The following is a 25,422-nucleotide window of genomic DNA, read 5'->3' as shown; positions in this document are numbered from 1 at the left end:
TGAAGACTTGCTTTATTCAAAAATGCTTTGATGAGCCCAGGTTCAAGATGATAGGAAAGCGGCTGGACAGAGGAATTATTTGGTGGTTAAGGACCTAGTGAAAGGTCTTAGGAAATAATAATGGAGGTTTTTTTCACCCATTAGAAATATTGTATATTAGGTGATATAAAACTTCATTTAACCCTGCAAATCTTGAGGGAAACCACAAAAGTCATGGTATGCCTGGGGCAATTGGGATTCTCTAGGTAAATATTGAATGACCAGGGACAGACATCAAGGTTGGTGTGAATCAAAACAGTCAGCTGACCCAGCATGAGACCACCAGTCACCCTCTGGGTTGCAAAATGATTGCCTGTTGGAATTAATTTAAATGTAAATGGTGGTTATCAGGGGCTGGGGTGTGGGGGAAATAGGAGAGATGTAGTTTAAGGGTATAAACTTCCAACCGGCAGATAAATAAGACCTGGAGGTTTAATGCACAGTATAGTGAATATTTTTTGTTTTAAAAATAGCGTGGTGTGCACTTGAGATCATCAGTATACATAGTGTGGATGCCTGAAAAAGTCATCGATTTAATTAATAAATAACTTAGATGTGATGGAACATAAGGGCGTGTTCTGGTTTTTCTGAAATGTTGCTGTACCTTAAATCTTCCAGACTCAACTACTGATAAATACAATGCTACACTGAGCATGAACTGGTTCCATGTAACACAGACTGGTCTAACTTCATGACCACTGGATAGAACAACCATTTCTTCTACAGCTTTAAGAGTCCAGGGCTTCAGCTTACACCCTGACACCACCACCAAGCACCCCGTGTACATAAACACCCTGCCCCCATAGGGAAGCAGGTGGGCTGCTGCCCTTTTCTCTGCTAGATCTTGTTAACATCTTGTGCTTCCACCCACATTCTCTCTCCTCTTCTGATGTCCATTAGGAGAAATGAGGAGTATCTCCAATTCTGTTTTAGGCCCCATCCTGGAGGCAATCTACACACATGTGGGAGGATTTTTTCTGTTAAGTAAAGAACAGAGAGAGACAGGAAGCCATGAAGTCTCTCTTGTTTCTCAAGAGGCCTGTGGTGGAAAATATAATTCACACCAGCCGCAAAGGTAAACTTATTCTATTGCACTAACTTGGACAAGTGTCCATTGCAGGGCAAGATTTAGCTCACTTGGTCTGAGTAACTTATTATCGGATCTGGTGCCTGAGGAGAAAAACTGGGAGTGTTCTGAGTGGAGGGTAAGATGGGCAGGCATGCTGACCTTGAGAGAAGACCATCGGCACCTGCGGAGTGCTAAAGAAGGTACCCCAGGTGTATGTGACCTTGTCCTTGCATGTCATGCCACCAAAACCCTTGCTGGAACAGGAGCCCAAAAGGAAAAAAGGTAGAAAGGGTAGGGAAGAGATGTATGTCATATTACACTTAATATTTATTCGAGGACTTAAAGCTAAGAGAAATGATTGGAAAACAATCAAAACAATTACGTATGTAGCTCTTGTTTCCTGAAATCTCACTATCCAGAAATAACAAATGGAGCCACATTAATTGGAATGACTTGTAATTCCCTGGCTCTTAACCATATCTCTCAGTGCATTTCCCTCCCCTCAGATACTCACCAGATAAATAACAAGCCCCCAACAGGTGTCTCCTAAGTGTGGATGAACAAGTCTGTCAGACTTATCTGATAACATCTGCCTCTTGCATGGCTCCAGCACCCACAATGTCTTCTGCCCACAAAACTGCTCCAATACAGCTCGTCATTCTCTGTATTTGATTGTCACCTGGAGAGTGCTGATATCCCTGCCAAAGACGTTCTCAAGTGTGTTGATGCCCATGAAGGAGTGAGGAGAATTTCTCTCATCCTGCCTGGGCTCTAAGTGATACTAACTATTCCTCAGCCTCAGAATCCTCAGCAAAAGACTCGTCAGCCTCTGCCCCCAGCCCCCTTTTCCACAGAACTTTCATCTTTCTTTCCACTTCATGTCAGCTGACTTGCACAATGTGTGTCCAGTGCGACTGGAAGCATGCAAGTGCGAGAATCCTGAAGATAAACACGGATAGGACCGTGTTGGGATCCCTACCATGTGCAGCGTCAACCCTGGATGCCAATGTGGAAAATGTGGGTTCCAACGAGAGACCACGTACTCCTGTTTCCTCCCTTCCTCCACCATTTCCCCCATCATCTCTTTTGGGGAAGGAAGTAACTTGATTTGACTAATTACAAAATTTCCTTATGATTTACAGCATAGTTGCCTCATTACTGGTAATCTACACCTTCTTGGGAGGCCACAAAGAGGGAAACTGACTAAAATCTTTTCTGTAAAAATGGTACAGTGCCTTTGGAAAAACAGTTTGGCAGTTCCTCAAATGGTTAAACACAGAATTACCACATGACCCAGCCATTTTATTCCTAGGTATATACCCAAGAGAAAGGGAAACACACATTCACATAAATTTGTACATGAATGTTTATAGTAGTATTCACAATAGCCAAAGGGTGGATCCATCAGCTGATGAACTGTTGTGTTAAATAAAGTATCTCCATACAGTGGAATAGTATTCAGCAGTAAAAATAAAGTACTTACTGATACATGCTACAACATAGATGAAATTTGAAAATATTATGCTAAATGAAAGAAGCCAGTCACAAAAGGTCACATATTGTATGATTCTATTTATATGAAATGTCCAAAGTAGGCAAATCTATAAGAGACAGAAAGTAGATTAGTGGTTGCCTAGGCCTGGGAGGGATGGGAGAACTGGAGATGACAGCAAAGGGGGGTAGGGCTTCTTTTTCGGGTAATGAGAATATTCTAAAATTGACTGTGGTGACGGTTGCACAGCTCTGTGAAATGCTGAAACTATTGAATTGTATAGTTTAAATGGGTGAATTGTACGGTATGTGGATTATATTTCAATATGGCTATTTAAAAAAAGAATGAGTACTCTTGTTATAAATGTATACAAAGAAAGCAAGCTTTCCTTTCATCACCTTCTATTTTTAACCTCTAAGTTTGTTGGCACTGTGTTGTGCCCTTCTTATTACTAACATTTTAAGTACCATCATTACTTTTGCACTCAAGAGACATGTTGGAGAAATTCTATATTCTATTTTCTGAGTAAGGTGTGGGTATGAAAATCTGGTCCCACTTGTTTTATTTTTAAATACCCATTCTCAGGAACCATTCATCAGCAAATTGGCACAGAGGAAGAGTTTAAAAGCAGAAGAAAATGTGATTCACTGTGTAAGTCTCAATGTACATGTGTACAAATTTAAGCACACTACGAATTTCTTAACACACAGAATGTTATTCAACAACCATATGCAGCTGTTGCAAATACCACGCTAATTCATGAGTGCTGTGTAAGCCAGGAATTAGAGCAAGAAAAGCAGCAAGAAATGGGCAGCTGGTGCAACTGTACTGGAAAATAACTTCATAATGTAAGATCTATTGCATTCAGGCTGAGAGGAAGGCTTTGGCCAGTTCAGTAAATTTGCCTTTTCTCTGATCTCACCACTTCCGATCATTTCTGCACTTCAAAGTAGTGTCTATCCCTAAAATCAGCACCCTCACAACACAGAAATTTTCATGACACAATTTCCTTTTTCTTTGAGCAAAGAAGGCAAGAGATAGAGACACAGTTTCCCTGGGCTGGGTGTTTAAGGTTTCAAGTCTCGCTATGCCAGGATTAAGCACCAGTTTCTCAGTAACAGAGATGCCATGTGTTCCTTAACAAATTTACATTTTGTGTGTCTGTGGTATGTGGGACGTTTAAGGCTTCAAGCCTCGCTATCCCAGGATTAAGCACCGGATGCTCAGTAACAGAGACGCCATGTGTTCCTTAACAAATTTACATTTTGTGTGTCTGTGGTATGTGGGCCCTCTAAAGCACAGGGCCAAAAGCAGGGGCCCCTCTTACCTGGGTGACACTATAAAAGGTATAAAGGGATGTCACTTTATCACTACCAGGATAACAAATTGTTAAGTCAGACAACCAACAGAATTACAGCCTTTCCCAGTTGCAGGTTACTTTGGCTGGACATAACACAGTCTCTGAATTCAAAGTATCTTATGGTACTCCCATTGTTGGGAAAAAACAAACAGGTGTGAGTTTTGTTACACAAGCATCTCTACCTTCTGCAGCTTCAGAATGGAGGGAGCCTTTCTCCTACGCAACTGACAATTCCTTCATCTTCAAATCAGCCGTGAGAACTATACTCCCTATATTTTCACGGATATTTACATCATAGAAAATTTTATTTTAAAAAAAACCTCTCAGGGTATTGTCACTCCTTCAGAGCTTAAAGCATAAATATGTAAATTTATCAGCTAGGCAGCTAGCCAACAATATTATATGTGTTACTATTTCCCATTTTATAGCTGGAAAAACTGAATGATTGCCTTAGACCTCAGAGATTGAAAGTGCTCAGGGTTTACTCCAGGGCTTGTCTTCTTATATTTAGCATGGGGGAAAAAAAAAAAAAAATCAGGCTCAGTGATTTGACTCATGGATAATCCCAGAGCTAGTAAATAACACACAGAATTAAATCCAGGTCTCAAGGTGCAAATTGTCTCCCACAAGTAAATTGACTTGACGAAGTTACTTTTTACAACATATTTCTGGAGCAGTCTTTCACAATATGTGCTCCCCAAAACCCCTACATCAGAATCTCCTACAGACTTTTTTAAAAATGCAATTTCCTGGGACCCACCCTAGAGTTAGGGTCAGATTCCTGGGAGTGTGATTTTTTTTTTTTTTTTTTTTTTTTTTTTTGCTGCGCCCCGAGGCTTGTGGGATCTTAGTTCCCCTACCAGGGATGGAACCCATGCCCCCTGCAGTGGAAGCACAGAGTCTTAACCACGGGACCGCCAGGGAAGTCCGCAGTCATGATTTTTAAACAATTTACTTCTACTGAGTCATGACATAACCTTAAGTTTCCTTTTCCTCCTCTTGATTTTAAATCAGTTTCACTTTCCAAATCCTCTTCTCTTTCATAAAGGCAGTCACTCAGCGACTGGGAGAAAGCATCAGTTGATGCATTCTCCCTACCCCACGTCCCTCTTATATAGCTCCTTCAGTATTTACTTGAGGTAGATTACGTGAAAGATTTCTGAAGAGCAAATCAGCTTGGACCCCAGCTTTTCAGAACAGCAGAGAACAGATCACCATCATGAGGTCAGCGAGATACCTCGCAAGCACCCTCGATCTTGAAACCAAATTGTAAGCTGAGCTTCTTGGGTGCAGGCAAGTTCCAGAGTTGCCCTGTTGCTTGTGGACTAAACATGCCTTTACCAATATGGGTACTTTTTATTTCTGTGACTTTTTCTGGTGTGTGCACTCAGACTCCCTAAGCTTCACCGGTGGAGCTGGGAGCCAGGAGCTGGATGTGAGGGAGGCTTGGCAGGAGTGGTTAGGTCCAATCAGGTACAAAGTTTGCTGGTTCAAAGTCAGATCTAAACAAATTACTCTTCTGAGGCTTTTCTGTTGTTTTCTTTGAAAGAACTAAGAGGCTTTCTTCTTGTCATTTTAAAAGGAAGCATTTCTTTTAAGCAGATGTTATTAAAGATGAAATTGGTAGTAAAAAGGCAACTCATGTTGGGAATTTTGCCCTGAAAGTTTGATCACTTCAAGGTGGGAAGTGGAGAAAACAATCCTTACAGATGGACATTTTTTCCATTTCTTATATGAAAACAAACTGGAAGCTGAGAGTTTATTTTTATTGCTGTAATGAGAACTTGTGGGCAGCAGAAAATAATTTCTCTTCAAAACATAATGACCTAATCTCTTTCCTAATACTGATCTAATTTCTAATGAAGCAAAGCAGAGCAATGGTTGCCTGGGTATGGTGGAGGGTGAGACTGGGCTTGACTAGGAGGGTACACAGGGGATGATGCAAATAGTCTATAGGGAGATAGTGGTGGTGGTTACATGGGTATATACATTTGTCAAAATTCATCAAACTACACTTTAAATGGGTACATTTTATTATATGTAAAGTATAATCTTAGTAAACTTGATTTTCAAAGATGCATATAGACCTGCTCGAGTTCTAACATCAGTTAGAGCCTCAGGAAAAATACAGCTGAGAGAAAAGGAAAACTTCCCCATCAAACACCTATGGGAAGGGATTGAGAGGCTGACTGGCTGGGGAGGGAGCATCCTAATGACCATTCAGGGAATGAGGACAGGGCCATCCAAGGGCTCCCGAATGCTCTGCAGGCTTGTATCTGGGGATGGGGTGGATAAGAGGAATTCACTACTAAATGCCTCAGGTCACTTTCCCTATATGATGGGCTCCCAGTCATGAGTGACGTGAATCATGTCTGCATGAATGAGTTGACAAGAAAAACCTAGCCCTGCCCAGTGCCTTGGTAGCCAGTCTGCCTAAGAAGTTGGGCAGTGATCTGTGCTTGGGTGTGTCCAGAGCCACGGACCTGAGGAAGTCTGAGGGAGGCTCTCTGGACTATGCTGGACTGAAGCCCACATCAAGGTGCCCTGTTCCCAGAGGCTGTAGGGACAGGGGCAAGTTAGGCCGTTCCTTCTCAGCTGTGCTAAAAATTTCCAAACGGGGAAGCCACCTGGGGAAACACCTCATACCTGCTAGCTGGCTAATGAGTGCCCTCCTCTGCCCCATCCGTTGAGGAACTCTGTTGGCCCCTTTGCACACTCAGAATTCACTTAAAATTATAACACTGATATGCCAGTGATCATGGCAGTAACAGTTTCCTTGTGATCAGTAGTTAGAAGTGCACTCTGTCCAGGGCTCTACACGCATTATCTATTATCATCCTCCCAGTAGCCCTAGGAAGGGAACGCTATTCTTTTTTATTAGCCTCATTTTCTAGATGAGAAAAATGGGCCTCAGAGGGCAAATTACTTGGCCAAGAAGTCATACAGAAAGTGTGTCAGAGCAGGGTCATTACTAAGGTGCCAAACTCCAGGGCTGAGCTTCTTCTGGGTACAAAGGCCAAACGGGTGAAATGTATTAATGCTTTTAATTATGCTCACATTAGAGAGGAGGGGCAGGGACCCGGAGGTCTGGACCCTCGGGTCCCTATTTGGAGAGGGAGGATCAGTCCTTAGAGTGCCCAGAGCCACACCTGAGACGAAGGTAAAAGTGGATCTCCCTATGGCACAGTTTCCTATCATTTGGATGGAAGAAAAAAGGAAATTTATTCCAGGCTATTTTAGAAGTGAGGAAATGAGGCTGTGATGTGATTCAAGAAATACCCCAGAGCTGGTCAAAGAGAAAACCGAAGTCCAGGCTTTCTGTGGTTATTTTCCTTTCTTCTAGATGTCTGACTCACTGTTTGATACATTACATGATCTCCCACAAGTAAATGGGAAACTGCTTTTCAAAATACCTCCAGGGACTTCCCTGGCAGTCCAGTGGTTAATACTCTTCACTTCCATTGCAGGGGGCATGCGTCCAATCCCCCTGGTGGGGGAACTAAGATCCCGCATACCGTACTGCCAAAGCAAAACAAAACAAAACAAAACACCTCCAGGACTATGCTTCTCAAAACACATACAGGGACTTCTGCAACAGAATTTCCAGGGTGCTTGTTAAAATGCAGAGTCCGGAGCCCAATCCCACCCCTAGGTTGCATCTGAATCTCTGGGAGGAGGGCCTATAATGTGTATGGCATCGACAATGCCTTCTTTCAAACTCTCAAGCACAGTTGCAGAATCTGCGTAGAATGGTACTCCCAGTGGAGAACTGAGCTCAGCTCTGCATGTTCAGTTTCAGTTTCTCCTCAGCAGGAATCCTGATAGCATTGCCTCAGTTTTGCTTTCCTTTTCTACTCTATAAAAGCACAGACCTAACAGCTAGCATCCTGAGTGGAAACCTCCTCTGCATTTGCTTGCAACCCACCGCAGAAAATAAAATCGGCTTGAACCCCAGCTTTTCAGAATTGCAGGGAAACAGCCATCATGAGGTAAATATTCCCTGGTTCTCTGATAGGAAGTTGAGAATCTCTCCCAAATCTTGTTCTTGAGTGCAACTTCCTGAATTATGCTGATTCAGTTTTTGCTAGTAGATTAAATATGCATTTCACTAATCATCTAACATCTATCTAATCTATCTTACCAATTCATGCACTTTTATTTCTGTGGCTTTTCCTGATTTACAGAGTCAGGAGCTGAGGGATGTGCTCCCAGCAGAGTTGGCAGCTGGGAAGGGATGTTGAGAGAGCCTGCGAGGGCATGCTCAGATCCTTTCAGGCAAAATCTGGTCAATGAGAGCTGGGGCCTGTAGGAAAGTTGCTGCAGGTCCTGGTCCCCCTTTTGTTTCTTATATTTGAAAGGACAAAATCAGAGCTTTGTGTGTTTTGTTATGGTTGCTGTGGTTATTTTAAAAGCATGCTTACTTCTCGGCAAATGTGCTAAGGATTAGTTCAGCGCTATGAAACTTCATAATGAAGTCCCTTTTGCCTTGAAATGTGCTCTGACAGGATTGGGGAATATGTCTACGTGAACCGTCTTCTTACCGACCTGCTAGACCTCCCGTGTGAACTATAAACAGGGAGTAAGTGTCACAGAGTCTCTCAAACTGCGTAGCAGATTCCCTGTACTACACCCGACCTGAGTGCTCTATTAGAACGCAAATTACTGGGCCCTGCATTCAGAAATCCTGATTGAACAGATCAGAAATAAGGCCTAGGAAAGAAATATGTATTTAAAGGGGACAGCAGGTACTCCATTCACACGCTAAATGCTTCCTGCATTGTACATGGATAAATGTGAGTGGAGGAAGTCCAAAGTGGGTAGGGAGTGGGAGGGGTGGGATGTTGACATAAAGCAAGGCTTGCCTCTTTAAGGGATGTTTTAGGGATGAGAAACTGGTGATTGGAATTCACTGCCAAAGAGTGAAATCTTCCCAGAACCTTGCTACTCAGTGTGGTTCAAACCTAACACCCCCTGGGAGGTTGCTACAAAGGCAGCATCCCAGACCTACTGAATCCAGATCAGCATTCTAGCAAGATCCTCAGGTGATTTGGTCCTTGTGCACACTAAAGTGTGAGAAGCACTGCTCTGGAGAGTTCCTTGGCTCACTTTTTGAAGTGATGGGCTCCTTGGGTTGTCCCTGTTCTGAACAACTAACTGGGCATGAGGTCTGCCTGTCCCTTCACAGAGTCATATGCTCCACAGAAGCATAACCAGAATATCCGTGGTCAAGCTGCCTCAGAGATTTCCCTTGAAACTCCTACTTTTACCATTTAAACAGGGCCTCTTTCTGCAAATTTCAAGATTCTACTCTAGTCATGGCTTTGACAAGGTCCTGGAAGGAGATGTGGCAACTACCATGGGGTGTGTGGGCAGTGCCACCATCCAGGCGGGTCAGCAGAAAGGAGAAGGTGGAAAGACTGTAAAATGGGTTGATTCTGGATATTTCCTAAGGACTAGCAATGCTGGTTTTATCTGCTTTGGTCACGGCTGCAGCTTGAGGCCATGAGAAATCTCTTCCTGGGCCCAAAGGACTCTTACCTCTCCAATTCTTTCTATGAGATACCAAATCTCCAGGTAGGAAGGGAACTCAACTCTCCACATTTCACCTGAACTTAGACATTCTCTTTACTTCAGCCAGCATCCTACCTGCTTCCTTGTTCCCTTAAATATCTGAATTTAATTATTATTCAGCAATTTATTAAATTTTATACACTATATGTGTATATATAGAGTATATATGTCTGTATATATATATATAGAGAGAGAGAGAGAGAGTATTTAAAGCAACTTTCAAAAACATATGAGATACCTTAAAAAACTAAAAATAGAACCACCATATGACCCAGCAATCCCACTACTGGGCATATACCCTGAGAAAACCATAATTCAAAAAGAGTCATGTACCACAATGTTCATTGTAGCTCTATTTACAAGAGCCAGGACATGGAAGCAACCTAAGTGTCCATCGACAGATGAATGGATAAAGAAGATGTGGCACATATATACAATGGAATATTACGCAGCCATATAAAGAAACGAAATTGAGTTATTTGTAGTGAGGTGGATAGACCTAGAGTGTGTCATACAAAGTGAAGTAAGTCAGAAAGAGAAAAACAAATACCGTATGCTAACACATATATATGGAATCTAAAAAAAAAAATGGTTATCAGGAACCTAGGGGCAAGACGGGAATAAAGACGCAGACCTACTAGAGAATGGACTTGAGGATATGGGGAGGGGGAAGGGTAAGCTGGGACAAAGTGAGAGAGTGGCATGGACATATATACACTACCAAATGTAAAATAGATAGCGAGTGAGAAGCAGCCGCATAGCACAGGGAGATCAGCTCGGTGCTTTGTGACCACCTAGAGGGGTGGGATAGGGAGGGTGGGAGGGAGGGAGACGCAAGAGGGAGGAGATATGGGGATATATGTATATGTATAGCTGATTCACTTTGTTATAAAGAAGAAACTAACACACCACTGTAAAGCAATTATACTCCAATAAAGATGTTAAAAATAAATAAATAAATAAATAAAAGATTAAATTTTGAGCAAAAGACTGAAAAAAATAAATAAATAAAAAGATTAGCAGATTACCTGTCCTCTGGGGAAGCCAGACGCTTGACAGCCTCCTGGCTTGGCTAGAGTTCTGTGCTTGGGAACTCCCTCATCTTCCTTAGGGAAAGGGCCTAATGCGAACATTTCTATATTACCCAAACTGAATCTTGATTCAAATAACTCTTGATATCAGCAGATCAAAAAAACATTAATTAGTATCAACCTGCAAGTTCCCCCTCAGTGGTCCAGTGGGCAAAATTTTGAACGGGCAACAGCTTCAGAAAATGCATAATTATGGGCCTATTATCAACCTTTCTCCCCTCCTTTGGTCCACAGACAGATAAGAGTGGACTATCACTGATAATTAAGAAAATAGTAATAATAATGATAAAGTAGATATCACTTCCTGAATGCTTATCAAGCGCCAACCTGGCTTCCAAAGTATTACATAAATTATTACATTTACAAAGGAAACCTATGAGGCAGGTACTCCTATTACACTTATTTTGCAATAACAAATTTTAAATTAAGAAATGTTAAGGCTACACAGATAATAAGTGATAGAGCTGAGACATGAACCAGAGTCTCTATTCAATGATACCTTATTTAACCTTTAAACAAATGTTTCTTAAAGGGTACCAGTGGAGGTTCATGAGCTCATTTCAGATGGCATAGTAATTAGCTTTTATGTTTTAATGCTTTTGTGTTTATTTCAACATGTACTAGAAATATATGTATACACACACACACACATATATAATTTGTAGAATTTCTATTCAAGTCAGTAATATGATTTTTTTGTGAGAAAATACACGTAAGACAAAATTTACCATTTTAACTATTTTTAAGTATATAATTTTGTGGTATTTAATACAACCACAATGTTGTGCAACCACCACCACTATCTACTTCAAGAACATTTTTGTCACTCTGAGCAGCCATTCCCCACTCATCCTTCACTCCAGGCCTGGCAACCATTAATCTGCTTTTTGTCTCTATGGATTTGCCTATCATTGATATTTCATATAAATGGAAGCATACAACACATGGCCTTTTGTGACTGGCTTATTTCACTTATCATAATGTCTTCGAGGTTCATCCATTTTGAAGCATGTGTCAGAATGTCCTTCCATTTTAAGGCTGAATAATATATCATTGTATGTATAGATCACATTTCGTTTATCCATTCTTCCATTGGTGGACACTTGGGTTGCTTCCACCTTTTGACTATTGTGAATAATGCTGCTATGAATATAAGTATACAAATATCTACTCAAGTCTCTGCTTTCATTTATTTTAGGTATATACCCAAAAGTGGAATTGCTGAATAATATGGTAATTCTGTGTTTAATTTCTTGAGGAATCACCAGCATTTTCCTCAGCAGCTGCCCCATTTGACATTCTCACTAGAAGTGCACAAGGGTTCTAATTTCTCCACATCCTTGACAACACTTGTTATTTTCTGTGTTTTTGATAACAGCCATCGCAATTGGTGTGAAGAGATATCTTATGGTTTTGATTTGCATTTCACTAATGATTGGTGATGTTGAACATCTTTTCATCTGCTTACTGGTCATTTGTATATTTTTTTTAGGGAAATATCTATTCAAGTCCTTTGCTCATTTTTTAATCAGTTGTTTTTTTGTTGTTGTTGAGTTGTTTATATAGTCTAGATATTAATCCCTTATCGGGTACATGATTTGCAAATATTTTCTCCCATTCTGTGGGTTGTCTTTTCATTCTATTGATAGTGCCCTTTGAGGCACAAAAGTTTTTAATTTTGATGAAGTTCAACTTATTTATTTTTACTTTTGTTACTTGTGCTTTCGGTGTCATATCCAAGAAATTGTTGCCAAATCCAATGTCATGGAGTTTTTTCCCTGTTTCTTTCAAGATTTTTATAGTTTTAGGTCTTACATTTATATCTTTGATACATTTTGATTTCATTTTTTGTATACAGTATAAGGTAGGGGTCCAACTTCATTCTTTTGTATATGGATATTCCTCTTTTCTGCATATATCCCAGACTGAGTGCTGGAGAAGCCAGCAACCTAGAAATGCCAGCAGGCATAGACAGAAAAGTCCCATGAAAAGCCTGCTATCTCTAGCCAAAGGACCAAGGAGGGGACAGCCTAGCAAGACAAAAAATTTATGAACAATCATTCTACTCCAGCCAAATACCACAGGAAAAAATCAAATAAAAACTAAAGCCCCATTCCGAACTTTGCCAGCAAAGGCTGAGTGGGTAGCCTAGACTTCTACCCTCACCAGGCTATAGCTAGGCATCCCAACTCTCTCCCTTCCCCTATCCCCATGGATGATGCCAGAGAAGGGCAAGTGGAATGCAAAGACTTTCATCCCCACCAGGGTGGTAACAAGGGTCCCTCTCTCTGCAGTGAGGGAGTGAAGACCACAAAGGGAGTGTGGACATCAGCCTCCACCTAGTGGTAATGAGGTATCCTCCCACTCCCCACTGAGGTGGTATCAGAGAGGCCTAGTGGAGTTCAGGACTTTCACCACCATCCAGAGGTAATAAGGTCACTCTTCCCCACTCACCTCCCTTCCCAGCATCAGTAAAGGCCACATGGAGAAGAGTAACAAGGCACACCTACCCCTTCAAGCCAGGGTGGTATCAGCAGAGGCCTGGGGGATCCTGAACTCCCACCCCCATCCAGCAGTAATGAGGAGCCCAGGCTCCCCATAAAGTGTTAATGAAAGACAAGTGAGTAAACAGGATTCCACCTTGCGCTGGCAGTGCGGAATGAGGTGTCCTTCTCCTTTCCCTAGAACAACAGTATTAGAGGAGGCCTGATAAAACAGATTTATATGTAACTCAGAGTCCTATAATACATAATAATACCCAAATGTCCATGTTTCCATTAAAAATTGGCTTATCATGCCAAGAACAAGGAAATTCTCAACTTGAATGAGAAAGAATAATCATCAGACAACAACACTGAAATGACACAAATATTAGCATTGTCTAACTAGGATTTTAAAGCTGCCATCATAAAAATGGTTCAATGGGCAATTACAAACACACTTGAAACAAATGAACATATAGAAAGTCTCAGCAAAGAAAAGGAGATATAAAGAAGAACCAAATGGGAATTTTAGAACTGAAAAGTACAATAACCAAAATGAAAACTCAGTGGGTGGGCTCAAAAACAGGATGGAGAGGACAGAGGAAAGAATTCATGAACTTGAAGACAGAATGATAGAAATTATCCAATGTGATTCTTATTTCAAGTAGCTGACCAAAGTCCAAAGATGATAAACCCAAAGAAATCCAAGACACGTCACAGTTAAAATTCTGAAGACTAAAGACAAAAAGAAAACCCATGAAAGTAGTAGAGATAAATGACACCTCAGCTATAAGGAAGGGAAAAACATACACACAAGTCTAATGGCAGCTTATTTCTCATTAGAAACCATGGAGTCTAGAAGAAAGGGGCATAACATTTTTCAAGTGCTGAAAGAAAAGAATTTTCAACCTAGAATCCTAGATCCAGCAAAAAATATCCTTCTGGAATAAACAGGAAATTAAGACATTCTCAAATGAAGGAAAGCTAAGAGAATTTGGCACCAACAGACCTACCCTTAAGGAATAGCTAAAGAAATTTTTCCAGTGAGCAAAAAAGGAAATAAAAGGTATACAGATCAGAAAGAAAAAATAAAACTGTCCCTATTTATAGATGCCATGATGGTCTACATAGAAAATCCCAAGGTATCTATAAACCAACTCCTAGAACTAACAAGTGGGTTCATCGAGGTTGCAGAATACAAGATTTACATACAAAAGTCAATTGTATTTCTATATATTAGCAATGAACATGTGAAAATTAAGTTAAAAACACAATATAATTTTATATTGCACAAAAAGAAACACATAAGTGTACTTAAGTGTAAATCTAACATAACATGCACAGGACTTGAATGCCTATAAACTATTAAAATGCTAATGAAAGAAATTAAAGAATATCTAAATAAACAGATACAGAATGTTCATGGATTAGAAGACTCAACATAGCAAAAATGTCAATTCTCCCCCAATTGATATAAAATTCCTATCAAAACTCCAGCAAGATTTTTTATAGATATAGAAAATATTAATCTAAAATTTATATGGAAAAGCAAAGGAACTAGAATAACAATTTTGAAAAAGAAAAATAGAGGGGAGTCACCCTACCCAATTTTAAGATTGATTACACACAGTAAACAAGATCGTATGGTATTGGTGGAAGGATAAACACATAGATCAGTGGAACAGAATAAGGAACCCAGAAATAATCCCATACAAGCACAGCCAACTGATTTCTGACAAAGGTTCAAAAGCAATTCAATGGAGGATGAACAGTCTTCAACAAATGCTGCTGGTGCAACTGGATATCCATAGGCTGAAAAATGAGACACTGACCTAATCTTCATACATTATGCAAAAATTAACTCAAAATGGATCACAGATTTAAATGTAAAATTATAAAACTTGTAGAAGAAAACACAGGAGAAAATCTTCAGGACTTAGGGCCTGGTGAAGAGTTCCTGGACATGATACCAAACACATGACCCATAAGAGAAAAAAAATCAATAAATTATACTTCATCAAAAGTAAACAATTTTGCTCTTCAAAAGACCTTATTAAAGGATAAAAAGACAAGCCACACACTGAGAGAAAATATTTGAAAACATCACAGAGGACTCATATCTAGAATATATAAAGAGTTATTGAAACCCAACAATAAAAAAAAAACACCTAATTAGAAAATAGGCAAAGGAAATGAAGAGATATTTCATGAAGAGGATACGTAAATGGCAAATAAGCACATAAAAATATGTTCAACACCACTAGCCATTAGGGAAATGCAAATTAAGACCACAAGGAGATACCACTACATGTCTATTAAAAGGGCTAACATTAAAAAAAAAGTGAAAATACCAAATTCTGGTAAGAATGCAAAGAACTAGATCATTCATACATTACTAGTAGGAATGAAAAATGATACTATTCATCTGGAAAACAGTTTGGCGGTTTCTTAAAAACATAAGCATACACTTACCATATGACCTAGCAATTGCACTCCTCAACATTTATCCCAGAGAAATGAAAATTTATGTCCATGTAAAGGTCTGTATACAACTGTTCATAGCACTTTTATTTGTAATAAGCCAAAACCAGAAACAATTGAAATGTCCTACAATAGATGAATAGTTAACTGTGATACTCCCATACCATGGCAAATGACCCCCCAGTAGAAAGGAATGAACTGTTGATAAAACTCAACAACTTGGATGTATGTCAAGGGCATTATGATGAGTGAAAAAGGCAATCTCCAAAGATTACATAATATATGACTCCATGTATATGACATTCATGAAATGACAAAATTATAGAGATGAAAAACATGTTAGTAGTTATCAGAGGCTAGAAATGTTTGGAAATGGAGGGAGGCAACAGTTTTGACTCTAAAGAAACAGCATGAGAGAGATGTTTGTGATAATGGAGTAGTTCTCTAACTTGATCAAGATGATGGTTCCATGGATTTACTCATGTGATAGAATGACAGAACTGTATGCATATTGTACCACTGCCAATTTCCTAGTTTTGACATAGTTAGATAAGATATAATCTTTGGGAGAAACTGGGTGAAGGATACAATGGACCTATGTACTATCTTTGCAAATTTCTGTGAATCCATTATTATTTCCAAATAAATGGGTCAAATATTATTGCTTTTAGGTGGTCTTAATTTGTTGCATAATCTGCAGACTAAGTTCCTAAGGTCAATAATGTTTCCTAAGGCTCTGTATTTCTTACTGGTCTCTATCCTAATTACAAAAATAGGAAACTTTTTTTTCTTTTTTTTTTTTTAAAACGGCCTGAGTCCTGATTTTGCCACTCATGTAGCTGTGTGATCTCAGGAACCTGTGCTTTGACTTTATTTATTTATTTTTTATACAGCAGGTTCTTATTAGTTACCTATTTTATACATATTAGTATATGTATGTCAATCCCAATCTCCCAATTCATCCCACCACCAGCCCCCACACACACACTTTCCCCCCTTGGTGTCCATACATTTGTTCTCTAGATCTGTGTCTCTATTTCTGCCTTGCAAACCGGTTCATCTGTACCATTTTTCTAGATTCCACATATATGCGTTAATATACGATATTTGTTTTTCTCCTTCTGACTTACTTCACTCTGTATGACAATCTGTAGGTCCATTCACGTCTCTACAAATGACCCAATTTCGTTCCTTTCTATGGCTGAGTAATATTCCATTGTATATATGTACCACAACTTCTTTATCCATTCGTCTGTCGATGGGCATTTAGGTTGTTTCCATGACCTGGTTATTGTAAATAGTGCTGCAATGAACATGGGGGTGCATGTGACTTTTTGAATTATGGTTTCCTCTGGGTATATGCCCAGTAGTGGGATTGCTGGGTCATATGGTAATTCTATTTTTAGTTTTTAAAGGAACTTCCGTACTGTTCTCCATAGTGGCTGTATCAATTTACATTCCCACCAACAGTGCAAGAGGGGTCCCTTTTCTCCACACCCTCTCCAGCATTTGTCATTTGTAGATTTTCTGATGATGCCCATTCTAACTGGTGTAAGGTGATACCTCATTGTAGTTTTAATTTGCATTTCTCTGATAATTAGTGATGTTGAGCAGCTTTTCATGTGCCTCTTGGCCATCTGTATGTTTTCTGTGGAGAAATATCTATTTAGGTCTTCTGCCCATTTTTGGATTGGGTTGTTTACTTTTTGATATTGAGCTGCATGAGCTGTTTATATATTTTGGAGATTAATCCTTTGTCCGTTGATTCATTTGCAAATATTTTCTCCGATTCTGAGGGTTGTCTTTTTGTCCTGTTTGTAGTTTCCTCTGCTGTGCAAAAGCTTTTAAGTTTCCTTAGGTCCCATTTGTTTATTTTTGTTTTTCTTTCCATTACTCTAGAAGGTGGATCAAAAAAGATCTTGCTGTGATTTATGTCAAAGAGTATTCTTCCTAAATTTTCCTCTAAGAGTTTTATAGTGTCCAGTCTTACATTTAGGTTTTTAATCCATTTTGAGTTTATTTTTGTGTATAGTGTTAGGGAACGTTCTAATTTTATTCTTTTATATGTAGCTGTCCAGTTTTCCCAGCACCACTTACTGAAGAGACTGTCTTTCCACCATTGTATATCTTTGCCCCCTTCATCATAGATTAGTTGACCATAGGTGCGTGGGTTTATCTCTGGGCTTTCTATCCTGTTCCATTGATCTATATTTCTGTTTTTGTGCCAGTACCATATTATCTTGATTACTGTAGCTTTGTAATATAGTCTGAAGTCAGGGAGTCTGATTCCTCCAGCTCCGTTTTTTTCCCTCAAGATTGCTTTGCCTATTTGGGGTCTTCTGTGTCTCCATACAAATTTTAAGATTTTTTTTCTGGTTCTGTAAAAAATGCCATCAGCAGTTTGATAGGGATTGCATTGAATCTGTAGATTGCTTTGGGTAGTATAGTCATTTTCACAATATTGATTCTTCCAGTACAAGAACATGGTATATCTCTCCATCTGTTGTGTCATCTCTGATTTCTTTCATCAGTGTCTTACAGTTTTCTGAGTACAGGTCTTTCACCTCCTTAGGTAGGTTTATTCCTAGGTATTTTTTTCTTTTTGTTGCAATGGTGAATGGGATTGTTACCTTAATTTCTCTTTCTGATCTTTTGTTGTTAGTGTACAGGAATGCAAGAAATTTCTGTGCATTAATTTTGTATCCTGCAACTTTACCAAATTCATTGATTAGCTCTAGTAGTCTTCTGGTGGCATCTTTAGGATTCTCTATGTATAGTATCATGTCATCTGCAAACAGTGACAGTTTTACTTCTTCTTTTCCAATTTGTATTCCTTTCATTTCTTTTTCTTCTCCGATTGCCATGACTAGGACTTCCAAAACTGTGTTGAATAATAGTGGTGAGAGTGGACATCCTTGTCTTGTTCCTGATCTTTGAGGAAATGCTTTCAGTTTTTCACCATTGAGAATGATGTTTGCTGTGGGTTTGTCATATATGGCCTTTATTATGTTGAGGTAGGTTCCCTCTATGCCCATTTTCTGGAGAGTTTTTATCATAAATGGGTGTTGAGTTTTGTCAAAAGTTTTCATGCATCTATTGAGATGATGATATGGTTTTTCTTCTTCAGTTTGTTAATATGGTGTATCACATTGATTGACTTGCGTATATTGAAGAATCCTTGCATCCCTGGGATAAATCCCACTTGATTACGGTGTATGATCCTTTTAATGTGCTGTTGGATTCTGTTTGCTAGGATTTTGTTGAGGATTTTTACATCTATATTCATCAATGATATTGGTCTGTAATTTTCTTTTTTTGTAGTGTCTTTGTCTGGTTTTGGTATCAGGGTGATGGGGGCCTCATAGAATGAGTTTGGGAATGTTCCTTCCTCTGCAATTTTTTGGAAGAGTTTGAGAAGGGTGGGTGTTAGCTCTTCTCTAAATGTTTGATAAAATTCACCTGTGAAGCCATCTGGTCCTGGACTTTTGTTTGTTGGAAGATTTTTAATCACAGTTTCAATTTCATTACTTGTGATTGATCTGTTCATATTTTCTATTTCCTCCTGGTTCAGTCTTGGAAGGTTATACCTTTCTAAGAATTTGTCCGTTTCTTCCAGGTTGTCCATTTTATTGGCATAGAGTTGCTTGTAGTAGTCTCTTAGGATGCTTTTTGTTTCTGCGGTGTCCACTGTAACTTCTCCTTTTTCATTTCTGATTTTATTGATTTGAGTCCTCTCCCTCTTTTTCTTGATGAGTCTGGCTAATGGTTTATCAATTTTGTTTAGCTTCTCAAAGAACCAGCTTTTAGTTTTATTGATCTTTGCTGTTGTTTTCTTTGTTTCTATTTCATTTATTTCTGCTCTGATCTTTATGATTTCTTTCCTTCTACTAACTTTGGGTTTTGTTTGTTCTTCTTTCTCTAGTTCCTTTAGGTGTAAGGTTAAATTGTTTATTTGAGATGTTTGTTGTTTCTTCAGGTAGGACTGTATTGCTGTATGCTTCCCTCTTAGAACTGCTTTCGCTGCATCCCATAGGTTTTGGATCATCGTGTTCTCGTTGTCATTTGTCTCTAGGTATTTTTTGATTTCCTCTTTGATGTCTTCAGTGATCTCTTGATTATTTAGTAACATATTGTTTAGCCTCCATGTGTTTGTGGTTTTTACGTTTTTTTCCACTGTAATTGATTTCTAATCTCATAGTGTTGTGGTCGGAAAAATTGCTTGATATGATTTCAATTTCCTTAAATTTACTAAGGCTTGATTTGTGACCCAAGGTGTGATCTATCCTGAAGAATGTTCCATGTGCACTTGAGAACAAAGTGTAATCTGCTGTTTTTGGATGGAATATCCTATAAATATCAATTATATCTATCTGGTCTATTGTGTCATTTAAAGCTTCTGTTTCCTTATTAATTTTCTGTCTGGATGATCTGTCCATTGGTGTAAATGAGGTGTTAAAGTCCCCCATTATTATTGTGTTACTGTCGATTTCCTCTTTTATAGCTGTTAGCATTTGCCTTATGTATTGAGGTGCTCCTATGTTGGGTGCATATATATTTCTAATAGTTATATCTTCCTCTTGGATTGATTCCTTGATCATTATGTAGTGTCCTTCCTTGTCTCTTGTAACATTCTTTATTTTAAAGTCTATTTAATCTGATATGAGTATTGCTACTCCAGCTTTCTTTTGATTTCCATTTGCATGGAATATCTTTTTCCATCCCCTCACTCTCAGTCTGTATGTGTCCGTAGGTCTGAAGTGGGTCTCTTGTAGACAGCACATATATGAGTCTTGTTTTTGTATCCATTCCGCAAGCCTGTGTCTTTTGGTTGGAGCATTTAATCTGTTCACATTTAAGGTAATTATCGATATATATGTTCCTATGACCATTTTCTTAATTCTTTTGGGTTTGTTTTTGTAGGTCCTTTTCTTCTCTTGTGTTTCCCACTTAGAGAAGTTCCTTTAGCATTTGTTGTAGAGCTGGTTTGGTGGTGCTGAATTCTCTTAGCTTTTGCTTGTCCTTAAAGCTTTTGATTTTTCTGTTGAATCTGAATGAGATCCTTGCCGGGTAGAGTAATCTTGGTTGTGGGTTCTTCCCTTTCATCACTTTAAATATATTGTGCCACTCCCTTCTGGCCTGTAGAGTTTCTGCTGAGAAATCAGCTATTAACCTTATGGGAGTTCCCTTGTATGTTATTTGTCATTTTTCCCTTGTTGCTTTTAATAATTTTTCTTTGTCTTTAATTTTTGTCAGTTTGATTACTATGTGTCTCGGCATGTTTCTCCTTGGGTTTATCCTGCCTGGGACTCTCTGCACTTCCTGGACTTGGGTGGCTATTTCCTTTCCCATGTTAGGGAAGTTTTTGACTATAATCTCTTCAAATATTTTCTTGGGTCCTTTCTCTCTCTCTTCTCCTTCTGTGACCCCTATAATGTGAATGTTGGTGCATTTAATGTTGTCCCAGAGGTCTCTTAGCCTGTTTTCATTTATTTCATTCTTTTTTCTTTATTCTCTTCCATGGCAGTGAATTCCACCATTCTGTCTTCCAGGTCACTTATCCGTTCTTCTGCGTCAGTTATTCTGCTACTGACTCCTTCTAGTGTATATTTCATTTCAGTTATTGTATTGTTCATCTCTGTTTGTTTGTTCTTTAATTCTTCTAGGGGTTTGTTCTTTAATTCGTCTAGGTCTTTGTTAAACATTTCTTGCATCTTCTCGATCTTTGCCTCCATTCTTTTTCCAAGGTCCTGGATCACCTTCACTATCATTATTCCGAATTCTTTTTCTGGAAGGTTGCCTATCTCCACTTCATTTAGTTGTTTTTCTGGGATTTTTTCTTGTTCCTTCATCTGGTACATAGTCCTCTGCCTTTCATTTTGTCTATCTTTCTGTGAATGTGGTTTTCCTTCCTCAGGTTGCAGGACTGTAGTTCTTCTTGCTTCTGCTGTCTGCCCTCTGGTGTATGAGGCTATCTAAGAGGCTTGTGCAAGTTTCCTGATGGGAGAGACTGGTGGCGGGTAGAGCTGGGTGTTGCTCTGGTGGGCAGAGCTCAGTAAAACTTTAATCTACTGATGGGTGGGGCTGAGTTCCCTCCCTGTTGGTTGTTTGGCCTGAGGTGACCCAGCATTGGAGCCTACAGGCTCTTTGGTGGGGCTAATGGCAGACTCTGGGAGGGCGCACGCCAAGGAGTACTTCCCAGAGTTTCTGCTGCCAGTGTTCTTGTCCCCACGGTGAGCCACAGCTGCCCCTGGGCTCTGCAGGAGACCCTCCAACACTAGCAGGTAGGTCTGGTTCAGTCTCCTATGGGGTCAGTGCTCCTTCCCCCTGGGTCCTGATGCGCACACTACTTTGTGTGTGCCCTCCAAGAGTGGAGTCTCTGTTTCCCCCAGTCCTGTCAAAGTCCTGCAATCAAATCCCGCTAGCTTTCAAAGTTTGATTCTTTGGGAATTCCTCCTCCCTTGTCGGACCCCCAGGTTGGGAAGCCTGACATGGGGCTCAGAACCTTCACTCCAGTGGTTGGACTTTTGTGGTATAAGTGTTCTCCAGATTGTGAGTCACCCACCCAGCGGTTATGGGATTTGATTTTATTGTGATTGCAGCCCTCCTACCGTCTCACTGTGGCTTCTCCTTTGTCTTTGGATGTGCGGTATCTTTCTTCGTGAGTTCCAGTGTCTTCCTGTCGATGATTGTTCAGCAGTTAGTTGTGATTCCAGTGCTCTCGCAAGAGGGAGTGAGCGCACGTCCTTCTACTCTGCCATCTTGAACCAATCTCCTAGGAAACTCCTACATAGCATGAAATATGTATGCTCTAAGTGCTTTACGTAGATAAGCTTATTAATTCTCACCAAATCCAGTGTGATAAGTCTATTATTTTCCCCACTTTACAAAGGAGACTCTGAAGCACAGAGAGGTTGCATGGCTAGAAAGTGCTGGGCCCAGTGTATGAAGCCAAGCAAAGTGCATTCAAAGGCCACATGGATCTTAGAAATACAGGAACTCAAAGGAAGATCAAAGCAGGCGTGCCATTTTCAAGGCTAAGCTCTAAATATGCGTTGTTTTGCCTGGCTTATTTCTGTTGGCTGTTTGTCACCTAACAAAGAAAATCTGCTTTTGTTTTTATAGTAATAATGCTGATGAGGATCAGATCAAGGATAAGCTGCAACAGTTGAGATGTCACTTTACATGGGAGTTGGTCATTAACGACGCTGAAATACCTGATTTAGAAAACAGGGTCTTGGAGCAGATTGAGTTCCTAGACACCAAATACAACATGGGAATACACAACTTACTGGCCTATGTGAAACACCTGAGAGGCCAGAATGAGGAAGCCCTGAAGAGTTTGAAAGAAGCTGAAGACTTAACCCAGCAAGAACATGCCAACCAATTAGACATGAGAAGTCTGGTTACCTGGGGCAACTATGCCTGGCTGCATTACCACATGGGCCGACATGCAGAAGCCCAGATTTACCTGGATGAGGTGAAGAACGCTTGCAGGAAGCTTGCAAATTCCTCCAGCTATAGAATGGAGTGTCCTCATATGGACTGTGAGGAAGGATGGGCCTTGCTGAAATGTGGAGGAAAGAATTATGAGCGGGCCAAGGTCTGCTTTGAAAAGGCTCTGGAAGTGGACCCTGAAAACCCTGAATTCAGCACTGGGTATGCAATCACCGTCTATCGCCTGGAGGGCTTTCACAAAGCAGCACAGGATACTGGGGCATTTTGTCTGAATACCCTAAAACAGGCTGTCAGGCTAAATCCAAACGATGCATATATTAAGGCTCTCCTTGCCCTGAAGCTTCAAGATGTAGGACAAAAATCTGAAGGAGAAAAATACATTAAAGAAGCACTGACCAATGCGTCCTCGAAGATCTATATCCTTCGATATGCTGCCAAGTTCTACCGAAGAAAAGGCTCTCTGGATGAAGCTCTTCAGTTCTTAAAACTGGCCTTGAAAGCAACACCCTCCTCTGTCTTCCTGCATCACCAGATGGGGCTTTGCTACAAGTCACAAGTGACCCAAATAAAGAGAGCTACAAACTGGCAGCCTAAAGGACAGGATAAAGAAAACATCAACAGAATAATACAATCAGCCATAACTCATTTTGAATTTGCTGTGCAAAAAAAGCCCACATTTGAGGTGGCTTACATAGACCTGGCAGAAATGTACACAGAAGCAGGTGACCACAAAAAAGCTGAAGATGCTTATCAAAAGGTGTTATGCAGGGAATCACTCGACACATCTATGCTGCAACAGGTACATTTCTATTACGGCCGATTTCTGGAATTTCAAAAAAAATCTGAAGTTGATGCAATCAGCCATTATTTAAAAGCAGTAAAAATAGAAAACGCATCATTAGGAAGGGATAAAAGTATCAATTCTTTGAAGAAATTGGCTTTAAGGAAACTTCAGAGAGATGCATCAGATATAGAAAGCTTGTGCATCCTTGGGTTCATCCACAAAGTAAAAGGAAAAATGAATGAAGCCCTGGAGTATTACGAGCAGGCCCTGAGGCTGGTTCCTGTCTTGGAGAACTCTGTGCTTGTGACCTGTAGGGATTGAAATATGGACCACTCTTACATATCATTTGATTTTACGTCAACATACACTAATCATCTTTTCTGCTTGCTGCTTTCAGAAACATATTATGTAATTCACTACAATGATGTAATCTTTGAACAATTACTCAAACCTGATAAAACATTGGTTGCATTGAGAAAATAGTGAAACAGACTATACAGGTCTCCGTGTGTGTGAGAGAGAGAGGAAGAGAGAGAAGAACTACTTCTCTGTGAATGTTATACAGTAGAAAAAAAAAAGTTTGTTGAGTAGATTTGTAGCAAATAAAACACTGGACTTGACATGGAACCAACCTAAATGTCCATCGACAGATGAATGGATAAAGAAGATGTGGCACATACGTACAATGGAATATTACTCAGTTCATAAAAAGAAACAAAATTGAGTTATCTGTAGTGAGGTGGATGGACCTAGAGTCTGTCATACAGAGTGAAGTAAGTAAGAAAGAGAAAAACAAGTACTGTATTCGAACTATATATGGAATCTAAAAAAAAAAAAAAAAATGATACTGATGAACCTAGTTGCAGGGCAGGAATAAAGACGCAGACGTAGAGAATGGACTTGAGGACACCGGGTGGGAGGGGGAAGCTGGGGTAAAGTGAGAGTAGCATCGACATATATACACTACCGAATGTAAAATAGCTAGTGGGAAGCAGCAGCATAGCACAGGGAGATCAGCTTGGTGCTTTGCGATGACCCAGAGGGGTGGGATAGAGAGGATGGGAGGGAGGCTCAAGAGGGAGGGGATATGGGGACATATGTATGCATATGGCTGATTCACTTTGGTGTACAACAGAAGCTAACACAGTACTGTGAAGCAGTTATACTCCAATAAAGATCTATTAAAAAAAAAACAAACACTGGACTTACGTAAAATAAAATGTTCAACTCATTCATTTTATCAATAAATAGTTTTCAGTGCTAGATACCAAAAATACTATGGTGATATAGGGGAGGGAAAATTCTTTTTCCTCTACCCATCTTAGGTTCATTGGCTTGGGCCTTAAATTAAACTGAAAAAAGACAGATTAACGAGAGAAAAACAAACAAGTTTATTAACACAGGCATCGGGCATACACAGGGGAGTACCCAGTGATGAGTAATTCAAAGGGGTGGGTTTATATAGCATCCTAACAAACAAACAGGACATTTTTAGAGAAGTGATAAGGTAAAGGCAAAGAACTTTAGTTTCTAAGTGGCAAATTATAGGAAGGCAAATATATGAGGGAAACTAATGGAAGATAATAGCCTGCTTATA

At 39.8% G+C, this 25,422-nt stretch overlaps 2 protein-coding genes across 2 annotated transcripts in view; one reads left to right on the top strand and one right to left on the bottom strand.

The window, feature by feature from the left end:
- The window catches only part of LIPA (lipase A, lysosomal acid type), a 104,535-nt gene that overhangs the window by 73,637 nt on the left and 5,476 nt on the right, over positions 1 to 25,422 (bottom strand). The gene's annotated exons all lie outside the window — the stretch shown is intronic.
- Positions 7,833 to 24,895, top strand: LOC132350323 (interferon-induced protein with tetratricopeptide repeats 1-like). Its single transcript, XM_059899419.1, has 2 exons — positions 7,833 to 7,949; positions 22,709 to 24,895. Exons 1-2 carry the CDS (start codon positions 7,945 to 7,947, stop codon positions 24,144 to 24,146), a joined length of 1,443 nt encoding a protein of 480 aa, XP_059755402.1. The 5' UTR covers positions 7,833 to 7,944; the 3' UTR covers positions 24,147 to 24,895.

This window comes from Balaenoptera ricei, chromosome 16, assembly GCF_028023285.1.
Source record: "Balaenoptera ricei isolate mBalRic1 chromosome 16, mBalRic1.hap2, whole genome shotgun sequence".
NCBI classification, from domain to species: domain Eukaryota; kingdom Metazoa; phylum Chordata; class Mammalia; order Artiodactyla; family Balaenopteridae; genus Balaenoptera; species Balaenoptera ricei.
Note: the sequence above shows the minus strand (reverse complement) of the source record. Positions and strands in the feature narration are given on the sequence as shown.